Source organism: Charadrius vociferus, unplaced genomic scaffold (assembly GCF_000708025.1).
Source record: "Charadrius vociferus isolate BGI_N301 unplaced genomic scaffold, ASM70802v2 scaffold1215, whole genome shotgun sequence".
Lineage (NCBI taxonomy): Eukaryota > Metazoa > Chordata > Aves > Charadriiformes > Charadriidae > Charadrius > Charadrius vociferus.
In genome coordinates, this window is record NW_009648537.1 from 234,176 (window position 1) to 251,231 (window position 17,056).

Sequence of the window (17,056 nt, forward strand, 5' to 3'; positions counted from 1 at the left end):
CCCCAGCTCTCCTGGAGCCCCTTTAGGCACTGGAAGGGGCTCTGAGCTCTCCCCTTTTGCGCCTTCTCTTCTCCAGGCTGACCCCCCCACCTCTCCCAGCCTGTCCTCCCAGCAGAGGGGCTCCACTGGGAGCTGGGGGTCAGGGTGAATCTCTCCTGGAAACACAGATCTGATGTGTGGGGTCAGCAGGCACTGAGGAGGGGCTGAGGTGGGTGTTGCAGGACAGGGGCAGGGAAGGAGTTGGGAGCTGGGAGGGAAGTGGGGGAGCGATGGGGTGCAGTGGTGGGGGGGGCTGAGGCGGCTCTGTCAGCAGTGTCAGAGGCTTCGCAGGAGGTCTGACGTGGCTGTGGGGGTCGTTGGGGGGCAGAGAGGATGAACTGGGAGTGGAAGGGCTGGAGCGGTTTTTCTCGGTTCTCTGGAAGATTGCACTGTTTGCTTCTGAAAGATGATTTGAAGGGAGTTCGATACCGGAGGCGTGTAATGTGACCGAAGGCCAGAGCTGGTTGGTGTTCTAAGCACATGCAACGTGAGGGGACCAGCTGTGTCTGGATTATGCTGAACCTAAGGCATTGTCTCCAATTCCTTGATATTGTGTAATTGTGGGAAGTACTCCTCACTCTGCCTTTGTGTAAGGTTAACACTTTTTCAGAGGATTGAGCCTTTGCAATTTTAAAGTCATGCTGAAGCTTCTGAGGGGGATGGAAAGAGATCAAGTTAGCTGATTGCTGCTCTGTTTTCTTAAATACTTGACTATGTTTCTTTCCGTGAAGCCTGAAAATAAATAAAAAAAATCTGCTGTAGACACGAGTTTCACATGCTCTATACTCTTTCCGGCAAAACCAGACCTGCTATACCCTGGAAGGATATGAATACTGGGATAATAATTAGCATTTACGATTTAATGCTTCGTAGGTGTGTTTTAATATGTAGCTACAAAGGTGCTTTCTTACCGGTTTTATTACCTGCCTACCATTATAAGGAAGGGACGTTGTGATCAGGGTATGCAGTAATATGGTTTGTTAATCTCTGGAAAGGTATTTTTCTTCTTTTTCTTCCTTTCCTCCCTTGCCCTCCTTTGCCTACATGAGTGTTGATGGGAAAAGTGTTTCTCATGTGGCATAAATGACCGAGAAGTGTTAGAACATCTCAGCGTCTGGACTGAGCGGTGGCACAACCCCACCGTCACTTTTCTTTTGGTTGTCCCTTGTGGATTGCTGTCTCTGAGCGAAGGGTTTGGGCAGGGAACAGGGGGTCTGCGCTGGGTAAGATGCCCAGAAAGGGAGCCAAGCGGAAGAGAAGCTGTGTGATAAAGATCCCGTGTTCCATTCCTGATGGGGTTGGGAAAATAAAAAAGCTCAAGCTGTTACTGTCTTACAGGGTAATTCCAAGTAGAATTATTTCAAATTTCTGAAAAAGTATAAATGTCACTATTGCCAGTAGGCAAATGGTGTCATTATCTTCCTGCTTATTCCCTATTTCCATCTGTTGCCTTGGTTGTTTTAGATTGGGTCCAGATCCTGCGGCTTGTCTCCAAGCAGGCTGATTTCTCCAGCTGAGAAGAGGGAGTTTTATGATTCGGGCTCTCGCCTGCAAGTTTCTGGGTTAAAAAAATGCGTCTGTGGCACCCAGCCCCGTGGGACTTCAGTCCTGGCTGAGTTTGCACGGGAAGTTTGCCATAGGCATTACCAGATCAGTGTAGCTGACTGAGATTAGATCTTGACAGAGCTCTCTGTGGTTTTCTGGATGTACGTATATCCCTCCAAAGAGTGATTTATGCACAGAGGCTGTTCCCGCACCCAAGGATTACACAGAGTGACAGGCTACAAATTCTTGGAGTAACTCGCGCTACCTCCCGTGCTCGCAGTGAGTCAGAAGGAGGGGAAACCTCCCGTTCTGGAGGTTGCACCATACTTTTGCATCACCTCTGTAAATCAGCGTGTGAAGATGCAGCCATCCCTCGCGCAACCTTAGGAAGTCCGCTGCAGCTCTGCTTTAGGGGCAGACCCGTCTCAGTCAGCGTTTCGGTGCTGAGACCTTGTCATCCTTTCCTGAAGATTACTTTTTCCTGACTACAGGATTCTTTCCAGATAAAACATCTCTTTTCTTCCCTTGCTGCCCAAATCTACGCGGAAGCCACGTTGTTGAAGCCTGCTTAGTGCGTGTCGTCTGTCCTCCGACGACACTGAGTAGAACGGCAAAGTTACCCCTGGAACGGCACAGGCTCTGTGGATGCAACTTCGCAGGCGGGAGCCTGTTCAGGGTCTGCGCAGGTTTCTGACTATTGCGTGACTTGTGCTCTGCGCAGTCGTCTCGCAGCGTAGATAGAGACCATCAGCCTGAAATTCAGCGAGTCCCAACTCTGCTGCGATTTAAATATACAGTAGAAAAGGTGTTACGAAGGAAAACATAGGTTAATGCAGAAATTGGGTATAATTGCTGTTTCTGACTCATCCACCAATTTACATTTCTTCAAATAGCCAACCACAGATGGCAAAAATACCCGAGAGAGAGAGAAGACAGGTTTCTGAGACGATCCTCTCCGGCTAGCAGTGTCCTGCAGGAGCAGCCCTCCCCACCACCCGTTTGCCGTCCTGCTCCGCAAAGGCCCTGACAGCTCTGCTGCCGCTGTCATAGAAACGCGGAAAATCCGTCCCCGGGGCTCTGAAATATCCCTTTTCACAGCGGCGCTGGCTCCTCCCTCCCCGAGCTTTTCCAAACACAGGCACTTTGTGAAGCTGGCTTACTTCAGAGTCACCAGAAGTCATTTTCTGGGATGTTCTCCGTGTTGCCATGGCAGCAGCGGAGTACTTGGCACCCTTGCCCATATCAACAGCAAAGCTTTCGTGCAAGGATCTGTTTTCAACAACATGTGTCACCTCCACACTTGTTAAGGCAGTATTGATGGGGGAGAGAGCCACGTCATAACTTAGGACATAATTTAAGCCCTTTTGGGCTACTTCCGAGATAGCCAGGGACTTTTACAAATAAAAAGTTCCTTTTTGTATACTGTCTTTTTGCTGTTGAAAAGTTCTAGCGCCTGGGATTCTTACTGTTTCAAATTGGGGGTTTAATCTTGTAAATATTTAGTGATTTTCTCCCCACCCCAGACACAGAAGTACATGTCGGAGTGTTAAACTGAAGGGGACGCAAAGATGCAGAAGGGAAGGCCTATTTTTCAAAGACGTGAGATCTGAATTTTTGGGTCCATCAGTGTTTCCGTGCTCAGGCAGGAGCATTTGGGCCTGATTGGGTTTTTTTTTCTTTTCTTTTTTCTCCAAAATGCTGAGCGCACGTCTCCAAGTGAAACCCACGCTTAGCGTATCTTAATCCTTGACCCACAGAGCAGCCAGGAGGCGTCGGTGTCCACTTCTGGTCTGATTTACTTGCAGAAAGACCCCCCAGAAAAGGCAGCAGGAGAACGAGAAGTCTGTCTCGGCTCTTGAACTTAAGTTTCGACCATCAGCGAGCAGTGCGGAAAGCACGAGGCTGTGAGATTCCTGAGCTGCTGGATGAATCAGCGTCAGATGCCCAGGTCTCTGTTCCTGCTCTGTCCATTATTACATGGGAATTAACAAAATAAATGTTTGTATCATCATTAAATTAGTCATAACCACAAGAATTTATTCAGTCGCCCGATGCAAAAAATTTAGCAAGCGGAGAAGTGTGTCTTCTCCCGTGGCGCAGTTGTAATGCATCCCTTCGTCTCCGCTCTCTGAAAAGCCTTCGCTCCCCGGTGGTGCCTTCCTGTGCTGCCTCATCGCTGGCGCTTGCACGCCGTAATTTTCCTCCTGTATTTTTGTAGCTTTCATCTTTCAGAGAAGCTTTAACCGAAGGCTAATCAGTGTAATTTTTAATTGTTAATTTGGCTCACTCTCCGAAGCTGATTAGATGACCTTGCCAAGGAATCCGTGGGGAATGGTTAGCGCGAAGCGAGCGAGCGTGGTGAGCTTCCAGCGCGCTGGCGCGCTGCCACCCTTGCTATTTATAGACTTGCAAGAAGAGTCGAGCCCTGAAGAAAGCTCCCGATTCGAGCGCCGGGTGACTCCCAAGCTGACCTGCAGCGGAGTCACTGCCCCGGAGCTGCAGAAGCCTGAGGAGCAGATCTCCACTTCTCCGGCCATTCCTAATTTCTTTCTCATCCGCTTATTTAACGCCAGCTGCAATTTCTGCATTGCCCGGTCAGTGAGTGCTGTACGGGCTGCGTAAGTTAATTCTACAGATCTGTAAGTATTTGGGTTTCTGTCCTCTGCCCAGTGACTTGTGAACTCGTTATTGCTGTAGCTGTGTCATTTCTCACTTCTCCGCGTGGTGGTTCCTGCAGTGGATCTTGCCGGTGGATCTTGCTTGCGGTTCTGCCCTCGGCCCTGACCCGAGAAGTCTTGTGTTGAGTTCTCTTTTATGGGGTTACAGTTCATGCAGAAATGGCCTTATCAGCGTTTGCAGAGTTCAGCTGCAAAGCTGGAGTCTTTAACTCGATGCTTTAAAATTCTTGACGATCTCTCTTATCTGAAATGCTCGGCGATAAATTGGGTGTAACACAACTCAGCTGTCACTGGTATGCTGACAAAGCACGAGTCTTCCAGCCTGAGCCAGACCCACCTCTTTCTGTACAAAATAAACCTCGGCTTGTCTTTCTCACAACAGATCAAATCAGGGAGGCTGAGCCAGAGCTCCAAATCCTCTCAGACTTCTCCTGCGGCCCATTTTCTGCTTATTGGTCACTGCGAACAGCCTCTCTAGCAGACCAGTCGCTCAGGACTGTCAAATAAATGTTTTTACGCCGGAGGGTAGGATATATACTCAGGTCTGTGTATAACACCAGACTTCGTGTTGCTTAACGTACGTGGGTGTCGGAACCAGGACAATGTTGTTCTCTGATCTCTTCATACAGCTAGAACCTTTGTCCAGACCGTCATTGTCTCGCTCCTGATGACGTCCCTTGAGAACAGCGATGGTGCCCTGCCCGTGTCTTTGCAGGGTGCTGCTGCAAAGGGGGTTTCCCCAACCACGGCTGTTAACGCTCTCTCTACCGTCCGCCCGTGACAACTCTGTCCGTGCCTCATCGCTTGTGCACATGGCGTCATTCTCAAAGCCGTTCTTAGTCTGTCCGTACCGTCTGTCTTCTCGTTTCGTTGCTGTGAAACCCGTTTGTACCTCTCAGCAGCTCCCGGTGCCAGCCGTCCTCACTCCTTCCGAATACTCGGTGGGTTTAGTGAATTTTGAGCAAGAAAAAAATAAAAAGTGGCCATCCTCCAAACAACAATTAGAGATGCACCAACTCCAAAACTTTTCTATATAGGACATTATTCTGGGCAATTTGTAAACTTGTATTTAGGGGCAAAATTGAGTATTGATGCTTTCCAGGCTTGGAGCTTGCAGAGTAAGTCTGTTAACATCATTTCAAGCAGCATTGGAATAGTCTTCTCCCACCTGCTTTAGAGAAAACAGATGTTGGCACATCAGGAACCCGTACAGAGAAGTTGGCGATGGGGTGGTGTGGTGGGGCTGTTTGTTCACTGAGCCATCTACCCAAGTGAAAATCTAAGTGAAATATAAGCTGTTTGGTCTGTCTCCAAATCTGCTGGAGCGAATACAGAGTCTGCGACAGGTTCGGTGCAGTGGGCTATCGACAGTCGCTTTTTGAATGGGTAAAGGTACCTTCTTGTAGGATGCGTTCCTCTGGGAAAAATAAGACTCTTATTGTATGAAGCGATGTTTATAGATCTACGTACAAGTCGTGGGGGAACAGAGGGACTGACTTATCGGCTCTTGTCTCTTTTGCAGTTGGTGTATCCTTATGACTTTAGACTAACAGAGAAAGAGGTAATAACTATTATTTTTCCCCTTTTTCCCCTGGTTTTAAAGATACTGAGTGGCGGTGATGGAGGTTTTCTTACTGTGTGTTTCTGTTTGTTGCAGAAGACTAGTATCTGCTACTTGTCCTTCCCAGACTCCTACTCAGGTAGGTGGCATCTGTCGGCCTTGCCGGCAGCCTGCGGGATGGTTCGTTGCCGTTATGAAAGAAATGGGTTCATGATGGAAAGAGTGAGTCATCGCCTCTGATGCTGCAGAGACTGATGGGCTGTATCTTCCAGAACTGTGACATCAAGGAGTGCCCAGCCCTTAGGTCTGAACAAAGAGGCTTCTTGTCATTTTGATTGCTCTCTGTGTATAGAATCTGTGATCTGGTGGGTGACAGGACAATTTCTTCGTGAGCTTGCACACTCATGCTTCACCAGTGAGATACAAGGAATAGTCGGGAAGGAGAGGTTCCCCGAGGTGTGCCGCTGTCGACTTCAGCATTTCTGTGTTCTTGAGTGAGGTGCTTAGTGAAGAGAAATAGATGGGGAGAGGCTGCTTTCGCAGCAGAAGTATTCCCAAAGCTCGTATTTAGAAACCGGAAAGGTGGCAGTAAGAAATAAGCATGGGAATTCATCCCAGGACCTGTTTCTGTAACGCTGGTTCCTGACTGTTGGTTTTCTACAGCTTTGCCCAGTTCAATTTTAGATGTTTTTCAGGATGTACTTTCACTGGTTTCTCAGAGCTGAGCGAACACGCAGACTAAATGTCCCTTTTATTAAAGTATATTATTTACTAATAGTAATATCTTCGTAACGGACACAACAGCCTTTACTCCTCTTCAGAGCGTAGCGCCTGCAAGCAGCGGGGAGAGAGTACGTCCTCTCCCCCCATGGCAGCGCCTTGGTCTGTTTAGCCTCGGGTTTTGTTCAGTGAGCTTAGTGTCTTTAGCTCTTCCCTCAAACGTGCGTGCTCAGCCCTGCTCCTTCTGCCCGTCCAACTGATGAAAACTCCTGGGGGCTTCGTGCTTCTTTTTTTTTCGGCTGTGCAAAGTGTTTTTGGGGGGGGTGAGCAGTACAGAGTGACCTGGGGGGTGCTCGGCTGTGGGGCGTGTGTAGGTCATTCGCTAGAGCTGTTGTGCAGGGGATTGTCCTTCAAACCAGTGTTTGTGGGGTCTCGGATTAGGGCTGTTTGTAGGTTTTTCAGTAGGGTGGATAAGAAGCGGTGGCTGCAGCTGCTCAGGATTGACGATACTGGCCAACGTCTGGCAGTTTCCCAGCAATGGCCTGGCAAGGTTTACTTAATGGTACCAGTTCTTGTGTTCAGCTCTGTGTTCTTCCTGTCTTGCACTGGGGTTTTGGGCTTACTTTCTGCTGTTACTCTCCATTTCATTTTCAGTTGTGGAGTTCCCTGCAAATCAGCGTTCCTGTTTATGTCAGCATTTCAGATTTAACCAATTTCCAGCTTTCTCTTTACTGAAACTTCTTCCTGAGCGTTTGTGATCTTCTCTGTCTCAGGTGGCCTGGGGGATACTCAATTTAGCTTCCGCCTTCGTCAGTCTGGGGGACAGAGGACCACTCATTACGAGGATGACGGCGAGTACAATAGAGAAGCACCTCTAACGCTGCAGGTCAGTTGCATTTCAGTGCGCTCCTTACGCCTGCTAAGCGGTCAGTAGTGTTATTGGGATAAAAGCCAAATAAACTTTTGATTTGTTCTCTATGCGTAAAATACTCGTTTTCTCTGGCCGCGGGAATAGTCAGAGAAGGAGACTTTCAGCACAGGGACTTCCACGTTAATACTCATGGAGGGCTGTGGTGAGAATCCCGGCAACTCTGAGAGATGGAACTGAATCGGATGGACCCCAGGTTAGAGCAGGGGTCGTGTCTAGCTGCAGTGAAAAGATAAACGGTGGCACACAGGTGACATCCAACAGAGCGCACGGCTACCTGTGCGCATTTCCGTGGGGCGAGACAAGAATAGCCTTGTCTGTGGTAAATTAGGTGTTTACCTCTCTTGTTGAGGGATGACAGTGCTTTTCATTCGTTGCAGGATCTGTGTGTATAAAACCAGCCGGAATAATTGGCATGCCGCAAATCCACGCTTTGGCTTGCTATATGGGCGCTGGTTTAACCAGCCCCAAACACCAGTATCGGGAGTGTCTGTTCGCTGTGGTTTTTCCATCAGTGAACTGTCCATTTCACGCAGAGAAGGGATGTGCTGAGCACTGTTGCTTCTTCGAATTGAGCAGATGGCCACAGATCAGCTTGTCCTCTTCTGCTTTCTTCGCTGAGATGACACTTCCTCTGCATGTGCCTTTTTAACACTTCTGCCGTCGTTTTGTGATACGCTTTTGTGATAAGCAATCCAGAAATGGATTCCTGGTCGGAGGGGGAGTAGGAGGATTTCTTTTCCTAAATTCTGGTCTAGAGATATTTCAGCTTGCATACATTTTCACTGCTTCGCAGCAATCGGTAGAAGGATGCTGCCTCACACATTCACCTAGCTTTAAAGAAGCAAGGGAAGTAAAACTGCCAAAGTACTGCATTCAGTTGTGGAAAATACTATTTGGGAAGAGAAAGGTGCCTTAAACCATTGGAGCGGTGGGGCTTCAAAAAATGGTATTAAGGATGGTCTTTGTGTTTGGCACTGATAACTGTCCTTCCGCCTTGGTGTCTGTGGGAACGTAGAAGCCATAGCCGTTTGAAACGGTCGCTGGGCATTTGTGTTAAATCTGGTAGTTGTCACGGACGCTGTGAAGCATCGTTCAGCTTTGTGCTTCGCCCTGAGCAAAGTTTGACGGGTACTGCCTTCAATGCCCGGCTGAAGAGGAATGCAGTAGGTATGGCAGAGGGCATTTCCTCCTCTCAGATGATGTATTCGTTCCTCAACAATACATTATCCTCTGGCTGGCAAAGAAAACTGACAGTCAGAGCGCAGCAGTGGCAGCACGGGGTGCCAGGGAGAGCTCAGGGGTTGGCTCAGCGGGTTGTGTTAGTGGAAACCTCGATTAACCCTTTAGGTGGTGGCCCTGAAGGTGCTGCAGGAAGGGAGGAGTGAAAGGTACTACCGGGAGGCCGTCGTTTTTTGTGAGTTTAGTTGTTTGTATCTCTTCTCTGTCTTCCCGTTTGGTGAACTCTCCCCGCCGGCTGAGCGCGGATAACTTTGGTAAATAGGAGGGAGTGCTGTGATTGTATCATAGCAGGAGGGAGGGAGGTTGTTTTGGCAGTGCCTGGGGGGAGTTTGGTGATGGCAATGATGGGTTTCTCAGTGACAGCATTGTTGGTCTCTCTTGCAGCGGGAGTCAGCCCATTACTTTGGTTATGTATACTTCAGGCAAGTCAAGGACAGCTCCATGAAGAGAGGTTATTTTCAGAAGGTGAGTGCTGAAACCAGATAGCTCGCTACTCTCCGCTGGTACGTAGCTGTAAAAAGGCACCTATCCATAGCTGTAAAACAGCACCGCTTCCTACGTGACACCCACAGTGTTTCTGCAGGAAACGGCAAAGGTCACGGAGAACAGGAATATGTGGAAAGTGTAATTCCAAACAAACCTGGATGCGGTTGCCATGGTGTGTTAATCACATGAGCAGTGACCTGCTGTCTGAATCATGAGATCCTGAAGTACTCGAACATTTGCTTCAGCATGTACTCTAGCGTCACAGATAGCGAGAGGATATACTTCGTTATTGCAGTCTGTGCTAGTTATACCTTAACTCTACTCTTATTATTGCTTTAATCTTTCTTCTTCCTAGTAGCCCTCTGGGAATGGATTTCCTGCTGGGCTGATTGCTTCTAACTAGTGGCAGTGACACTGCTGGTACCTCACCAACCTTGTCTCTTATCATAAATTCCTTTGACCCAGACACTGGGAAAAATAACATAAACTGCATGTTTATTTCAGCATAAATATGCAAAGTGCTTTGTATTATTCAGACAGATAGTTGTGGTCACTGCCTGAAAGAGGGTGGAATTTCAGACTTCTAGAGAAGCAAAATGTTTTACGTTGATCCTAGGATCCATTTTTCTCGATGGGTCCATGGAATTACGCTTTCAGTAGTGTTTTTTCACGTCAAAAGATAAAATGTCATCCTCTCAAACAAATGAACTTTCAACATCTGCTTTTCAAAAGCAACACTTCGTAGTAGATCAGTCTGGTAACTTGCTGGAAGACGGGGACTCCATTCTGTCCCAGCAGCTACTTGACTTGCTCTGCTTTCTCTCCTCCGCTTCCAGGCAGTGACGTGGAGTTTCTGCCAAAGAGACGTGTTAATACAGAAATCATAGAATCATAGAATTGCCTAGGTTGGAAGGGACCTTTAAGATCATCAAGTCCAAACATCAACCTAGCACCACCAAACCCACCACTAAACCATGTCCCTCAGCACCGCGTCTACCCGTCTCTTAAATACCTCCAGGGAAAATGAGTTTCTTCATCTCCACTAAAGCAATGGGTTGATTACCCAAAAAACCTGGAGGATTAGAGAAACTGGACAACGTGGGGACCTGCCGGACAGATGTTTGGACCAGGCTAACATGCTGGCTCTTTGGTAGACTTACAAAAGTACTGGGCGCATTGAATTGCTCGGTGAAGTATATTGTCACGCTTGGATGGGTTTTTTTATTTCAAATGGCGAAGTTTTGGGTTGGAAAGGAGGTGCTTAAATGACTATTGCAGGAATTTTCACTGGATCCTAATGAATGTGTTCATTAATGATTAGAGGACAAGAATGTCTTCTTCTCTGGAGATACTCAAAACATGCCTGGACGCGATCCTGTGCAACCTGCTGTGGGTGCCCCTGCTCTGGCAGGGGGTTGGACTAGGTGGTCTCCAGAGGTCCCTGCCAGCCCCTGCCAGTCTGGGATTCTGTGATTCTGTAACAATCACCATAGTAGTGAAAACCCCCAGTGGGGCTGAGTTGGAAAAGTTGTAAAAGATGGTGATATATTTCACAAAGAAACATTAGAAAGAAGCTGGAAGGATAACAAAAGGTGTCGCTGGAAACAAATTAGCATTATTTCACGTTACTGTGTTTCTTCTTCCCCAGAATTCCTTTATTTTGTTTATCTACCTCATTTCAGTTTCAATCGTCTGCTCCTTTGCACTTCTCCATCTGATAAGGTTTATTTTTATTTTTTCTCCAGTTGATCTTTTGCTGGGTCACGATCTCATCCCTCTTAGTTGCGGTGGCTCCCTGGTAGAAGCTGCCAGCTGCGCTCGCTCATTAAACAAAACACTCCGTGCCCGTGTGGATACCCAGGGTCTCCCAAAGCCTGAGGGTTCAACAGCTAGGTAGCTAGCGAGAATTCCATCAGTAAAAGTGCTGCTTTTGAGCTCTTTCATGTTCTTGATGTTGTTTTCTAAGTGTAGCCCTCTAGTAAGCAGTGTAAGTGTTCGCAGTGCTAGAAATGATCGTGTCAGCAGGTCTCTGACTCCTGAACGTTCCTTTTTTCAGTCTCTGGTGCTGGTGTCACGCCTTCCATATGTGAACTTGTTCCAGTCATTGCTGCAGCTGATTGCTCCGGAGTACTTTGACAAGCTGGAGCCGTGCCTGGAGGCAGGTGAGCAGTCAGATCTAGGAGGGGGGGTTTGCATATTGAAATCCTTCAGAGGTTTTGTCAGGAGATTCCTGAAAGACAGTTGAAACGTTCCAAATTAGTTCATTCTGGAACAAATTCCAACAGGGAAAAACTTCCATCCAAGTGGTTGGCTTGTCAAAATTATAAACAGCTGTAAAGGATGTGTTAATGGGAAATGTCTGACAACCTTAATAGATGATGCTGTCAGTTTTGCATACAATGTATTCCCAGAGAGAGGAAAAAACTGCTAATGCTACATCTCTGTCTAGGTCTTCATTGCACTGTTTGGCTTAATCATGATTTATCAGCAGCATCGTGCTGCAGGTCCGGCGCTGGAAATGGTGATGCAGACAGAAGTCGGTCTGGGGTCTGACCTAAACTTGCACAATTATTTGACATAGTGTTTGTTTGCGACTAGCCGGGGGGACATGTGAACTAGGAAGGAGCGGTACTTAAGCTGGCAGAACTCACAGGACCAGCCGAATTAGCTGTGGTGTCCTTCATATTAAACTTTTTTCTTAACCTGTGTCCCTGCAGTGTGCAATGAGATTGATCAGTGGCCGCCTCCCGTGCCAGGACAGACTCTGAACCTTCCGGTGATGGGAGTTGTCATCCAGGTACTTGTTGCTGATGACCTGTGCTCCGCAGCAGGCTGAGGCAAACTGGGAAAGTGGAACGTGTACTCCCTTTGCTTCAGGATGTTAAAATTACTCTTTACTCTAGATTCTTTCCCTTTATTCCTAACATCAATTAGAATTGATAATTGAGGAAGCTTTCTCACGTGAGTGGTTGTTAGGAAAGAAAGCAAAGTGTGCGTGCATGCTAACTGGTTCCATCTCCCTGGATAATCCGTCTGTTCTTATTTGTAATCTAGGTGAGAATCCCATCAAGGGTGGATAAACCAGGATCAAGTCCAGTGAAGCAGTTCAACCAAGAGGTGAGATGAAGCATGGCATGGCACAAGCCAGCGATGAGCAGAGTCTGGACTGCTAAGGGAGGAGGGTGGAGGAGGACTGGAACTCTTTCAGCCTTATCCCATTTGAAACCACTTTGTCCTGGGATTAATGTGGTTTAAGTGACCCATGTGGTTTCTGCACAGGTTTCTGCACAGAATTTGTGTGCTTCAAGTTATGAATGTGCATTGTTCTCACAGTTTTTGTTCGCCTTGCCTTTCCTGGGAATTCATGCCTTAGTCTTCTGTGGTGTTTTGCAGCATTTGCTGTCTGAGCATCTTTACTGCTTTGATTCAGCGTTGATTTTGATTCTTGGTTATTTAATCGGTCCCCTTTTTCTCTCCTTCGAGTAACGTTGTCATCCCTCACAACTTTTGGTACCCACATTACTGACCCTTATTGTCTCTATCTGTATCTTAAGCTCTGTCTTCCGCCAGAGGAAACTGTAGAGAATAGAGGACAGACATGGGAAGTGTTTCAGGTTTTGAAATTAATGGATTCTTGGTTATCTTATAGGAAAGGAAATTAATTTTGATCTTGAATGCTCAATCCAGATCTATTCCTGACTCATACCTCTAAGTGTTAACCTTGTTCTCTTCTTTTTGTGCTTACTGTAGAGGGAGCTACTTTGTGATTGATGTGGTCAGTTTAGATGGCATTTCGGTCAGGATGCTTCCAGTTACTAACAGTTTGGGGTTGGTTTGTTTGTTTGTTTTTCCTTCCTCATTTAGAATCTGTTACCAGCCCCACTGGTTCTCCCCAGTATTCACGAACTGGATCTTTTCAGGTGAGAGCCACCATCCTTGCAACCCTCTCCTCTCCACCTGCTTTCCCCTCTCCCTGCTCAGACTATCCTATAAATCATAGGGATAATGAAGATGTGAAATGAGGAATCAAAAGCTGTTGCTTTGCAGAGTGTCGTTTAGCATATGTGGTTTGCAGAGCTCGTGCAGCGTTTAACCCTGTGCGTTGCCCTTACCACAACCCCCTGTATCCCGGTTAGAGGGGGGGTTCTTTTCTTGACCTCAGCTGCTGATCAGCCTCAGCTCTGAAGCGTACACGATGTGTGTCTGCACCAAGCTTTTCAGCATTACAGGTGCTGTTCTAATAGACACTCATCTGCTGTAATCCACGTGCGTTTTACTTTGAATCATAGAGTCACAGAATCCCGGCTTGGAAGGGACCTCAAGGATCATCTGGTCCAACCCTTCTTGGCAAAAGAAAGCTTTGCGTCGCTGAAAGCACATCCTGAGAGCAATATGACCAGCGGGTTGCTTTACATTGCTTAAAGCATTTCCTTTAAACATGTACGAAATGGTTGAGGAGCAGCATGTGTAAAGACACGTGGCGTTCTGTTACGGGATGCCAAAAATCAATCCTAGATTTCAAATTCCCAGATAGACGCACATCTGGGTGGACTTCCATGCAATAATTGTGTCTGGTCTTTTCTGAACTGTGTTTCTAACCTCCTTCTTCCTCTCACCGACAGGTGTTTCCAGCCCGTGCTAATCCACGTCCAGATGCTATGGGAGCTGATGTTACTAGGAGAGCCAATTGTGGTAATGGCACCATCCCCTACGGTTTCTTCAGAAATGGTTCTGGCACTTACCAGGTAATGCTTTCAAATCCTGAGATACCGGTAAATATAATAATAAATTCTGGCAGTCTTTCTCTTTCAGATCCACTCTTCTGCTGATTCAGTTGTTTTAGATTTAGTTTGCCTATGAGAGCACGTGAGACAAATAGCATAGCAAGAGGGTCTTGCTCACGTTCCACCAATGGTAGAGAAGAGTAAAAGTGACTCTCCTGTGTTGGGAGACCTGATGGTTCATAGCCTTGAGGAAATTTGTCTCCCCAGCTTTGAACTTGCTTTAGCAAAAAAAAAAAAAAAAAAAAGCCTGGAACTCCTCCAAAGTGTTACCTCTGGCAGGACAAAACACTGCTCTGGGACATAAACCTGACGTAAACGCGCGTTCCCCCTCTGTGAAGTTTATACGGCAACTATTCTGTCTATTGCTGCAGCTGCCTTGCTCCTCTGAGGTACTGTTGTGACTATCGCCCCTATTTTACTATCCACGACAGTGAATTCAAAGAGTACACCACCAGGACACAAGCTCCGTAAGTAGCCAGCAGATCCTCGCTACCCACTTGCCGCTGTCTCTGTGAAGGAAGCCCTGAGCTTGGCATTGTCCTGTGTTTTTCCCCCTCTTTCTAGGCCAAACATTGTTGTGGGAGTCACAAACCCTTTCTTTATCAAAACTCTCCAGCACTGGCCACACATTCTTCGGGTTGGGGAGCTCAGGATGTCAGGTAAGGGTGGAACCAAGGAGTCGTCGTGCTGGTGGACCTTGTTAGAGGCTAGTGGTGAGCTGACAGTTGCAGTGCTGGCCATCGCCTTACGCATCTTCATTCCCGTGAGAATTCCTGAGAAACCGAAGGGAAATCTAGGCTCTGCCTGAGTCCGTGTGCAGGATGAGCGCAAACAATGGTGAAGATGAATTGCTGAGAGGATAACTTGCTGTGGGTTTTTTCTGAAGCATTAGGAAAAGGAGAAGTCCTTCCTGAGCAGGAAAGAGAAAATTGCACAGAGAAAAGAGGTGGAGAGAGAGAGAGAACAGAGAGGTGGAGAGAGAGACTCTGGTTATTATCCTTGAAGCCAAGAAAACCCTTAGGTTCAGGAGTGGGGGTTTTTGCAATGGCTTCTTAACATGTTCCTGTTCCAAAATTTTAGCAGGAAAGTTAGCGGACGAGAAGGCTTATGTGAAGGTGGAGTTAAGGGAGGACATGATTTAAGATGTACAAGTGTAGAACTGGATGTTCTGGGGTGCAGTCTCTCACGTGCGTGCTGGGGCTGTGAGGGTAGATTCGGAGCCTGAACGAGTCATTTGATGTCTTTCCACAGGAGACCTGCCCAAGCAAGTTAAGGTGAAGAAGCTAGCTAAACTAAAAACTCTAGACACAAAACCAGGTAAGTCCCTTTGTCAGGCATCATTTAATTTTATTTACCTTTCCACGAGCGGGATTTTGCCGGCTTTGCAGCCATGTGAACATTGCATATGTTATTCTTCATATCTCAACTAACAGACACGTTGGTGTTGTCATCTTCTCCGACTCGATGTGCGACGCAGTTCTCTGTAGTGGCATCCCCCTTTAATACAGAAAAACTGTACATCTTTGTTCTGAGGTTGAAAAAGCCAATGGAACAAATTGTTTTAGTGTTGGGAGAACTTCTGATTTTCTTCATTTTTATTTCATATATCGTATCTGCTTTTTAGATGCAATGGAAGTCAAAGGAACTTGCTTACCTAGATACAGCTATCTGTCAGTTAGCTCTTCGGCTCAGGCCTAGCCATAAGCTGACTCCACTAAGTTATCTCACCATGAGCTTAGCATAAGAAGGTCCTTGAGTTAGTTCAGTGTCATAGAATCCCAGAATCCCAGGTTGGAAGGGACCTCAGGCATCATCCAGTCCAACGTTTGCTGGCAAAGGCATGTTGTGGACAAGACAGCGCAGCCCCCTGCCCAGCTGGATCTTCAGGGTCCAACGATGGGGAATCCACCACTTCCCCGGGGACATTATTCCAACAGTTGGTTGTTCTCAGCGTGAAACATTTTCCTCTTGTGTCCCATCGGAATCTCCCCAGGAGTAACCGGTACCCATCACCCCGCGTCTTTTCCACGCGACTCCCTTGTGAAAAGGGAGTCTCCGTCTCCTTTGTAGCCTTTAAATTCTGGAACGTGGTGATAACATCTCCCCAAACCTTCTTTTCCCGAGGCTGAACAAACGCCGTTCTCTCAGCCTCTTCTCATGGCAGGCTTCCCCGGCCTTGGGGCATCTTGGTGGCCCTTCTCTGGACCCTCTCCAGCCTGCCCACAGCTTTTTTGGGTAGTTGGGACCAAAACTGAGCACCGTATTCCAGGCGTGGCCAGACCAGTGCCGAGCAGAGTGGGATAACGGTTCTTCCTCTCTGCTGGTGATGCCCTCGGTGATGCAGCCCGGCGGCCCCGGTGGCTTTCTCCGCCGCAGCAGCACCCCGCTCGCTCCTATGGAGCGTGTTGTCACCGGGACCCCCGGGGTCCTTCCCACCGAGCTGCTCCCCAGCCGGGTAGATCCCAACCGGTGCCACACACCGGTATTATGGGTTTTCCCAGGCGCGAGACCTCACGCTCATCCTTGTTGAACCGCGTAAGGCTCTCGGCGGCGCATTCCTCCGGTCTTCCCGCAGGGTGGCTCTGCCTTCCCAAGTGTCCACGTCTCCACCCGGTTTGGTGTCATCGGCAAACGCCGTCGGGACACCCTTGATCCCATCGCCTGGATCACCTATGAAGATACCAAGCGGCGCTTGGTATCAACCAACCAACTTGGGACTGGTTGGCAGCTTGAGAAGGAGCTGGTGACCACCACCCTCGGGGTGTGGGTGGCCAAGCCGATCCCCCGCCACCGCGCGGACCCTTCTCTGTCCCACAACATTTTGGTTTCTCTCGGGGGAAGCTGTGGGGAACCGAGTTGGAAGCCTTGGAGAAGTCCAGGTGGACCATGACTGGTCCCGGTGATGCTCCAGCGGCGCGGCACAAACCGGGGTGACCGGAAACGATGCCGCGGTTGTCCCCCCCGCTTCACCCGCTCACCCTGGCGAGCAAACCCCGTCCCCTCGCCCCCCAGACCCCTTTCCCATCACACCCAAAGGTGCTCCTCATGGTCTGTAGAACACGGCCACCTTCCA

The 17,056-nt window shown here is 48.1% G+C and overlaps 1 protein-coding gene across 1 annotated transcript; it reads left to right on the forward strand.

The window, feature by feature from the left end:
• Positions 1 to 3,915: 3,915 nt before the first annotated feature.
• On the forward strand, positions 3,916 to 16,744 carry DENND6B (DENN/MADD domain containing 6B; the record flags this gene model as incomplete). Its single annotated transcript, XM_009885861.1, has 14 exons — positions 3,916 to 4,182; positions 5,785 to 5,823; positions 5,920 to 5,962; positions 7,317 to 7,429; positions 9,098 to 9,178; positions 11,256 to 11,361; positions 11,917 to 11,996; positions 12,254 to 12,316; positions 13,064 to 13,119; positions 13,822 to 13,944; positions 14,355 to 14,450; positions 14,548 to 14,642; positions 15,235 to 15,300; positions 16,524 to 16,744. Coding segments are annotated over exons 1-14 (1,449 nt in total), but the record flags the coding sequence as incomplete, so codon positions are not given.
• Positions 16,745 to 17,056: the final 312 nt, after the last annotated feature.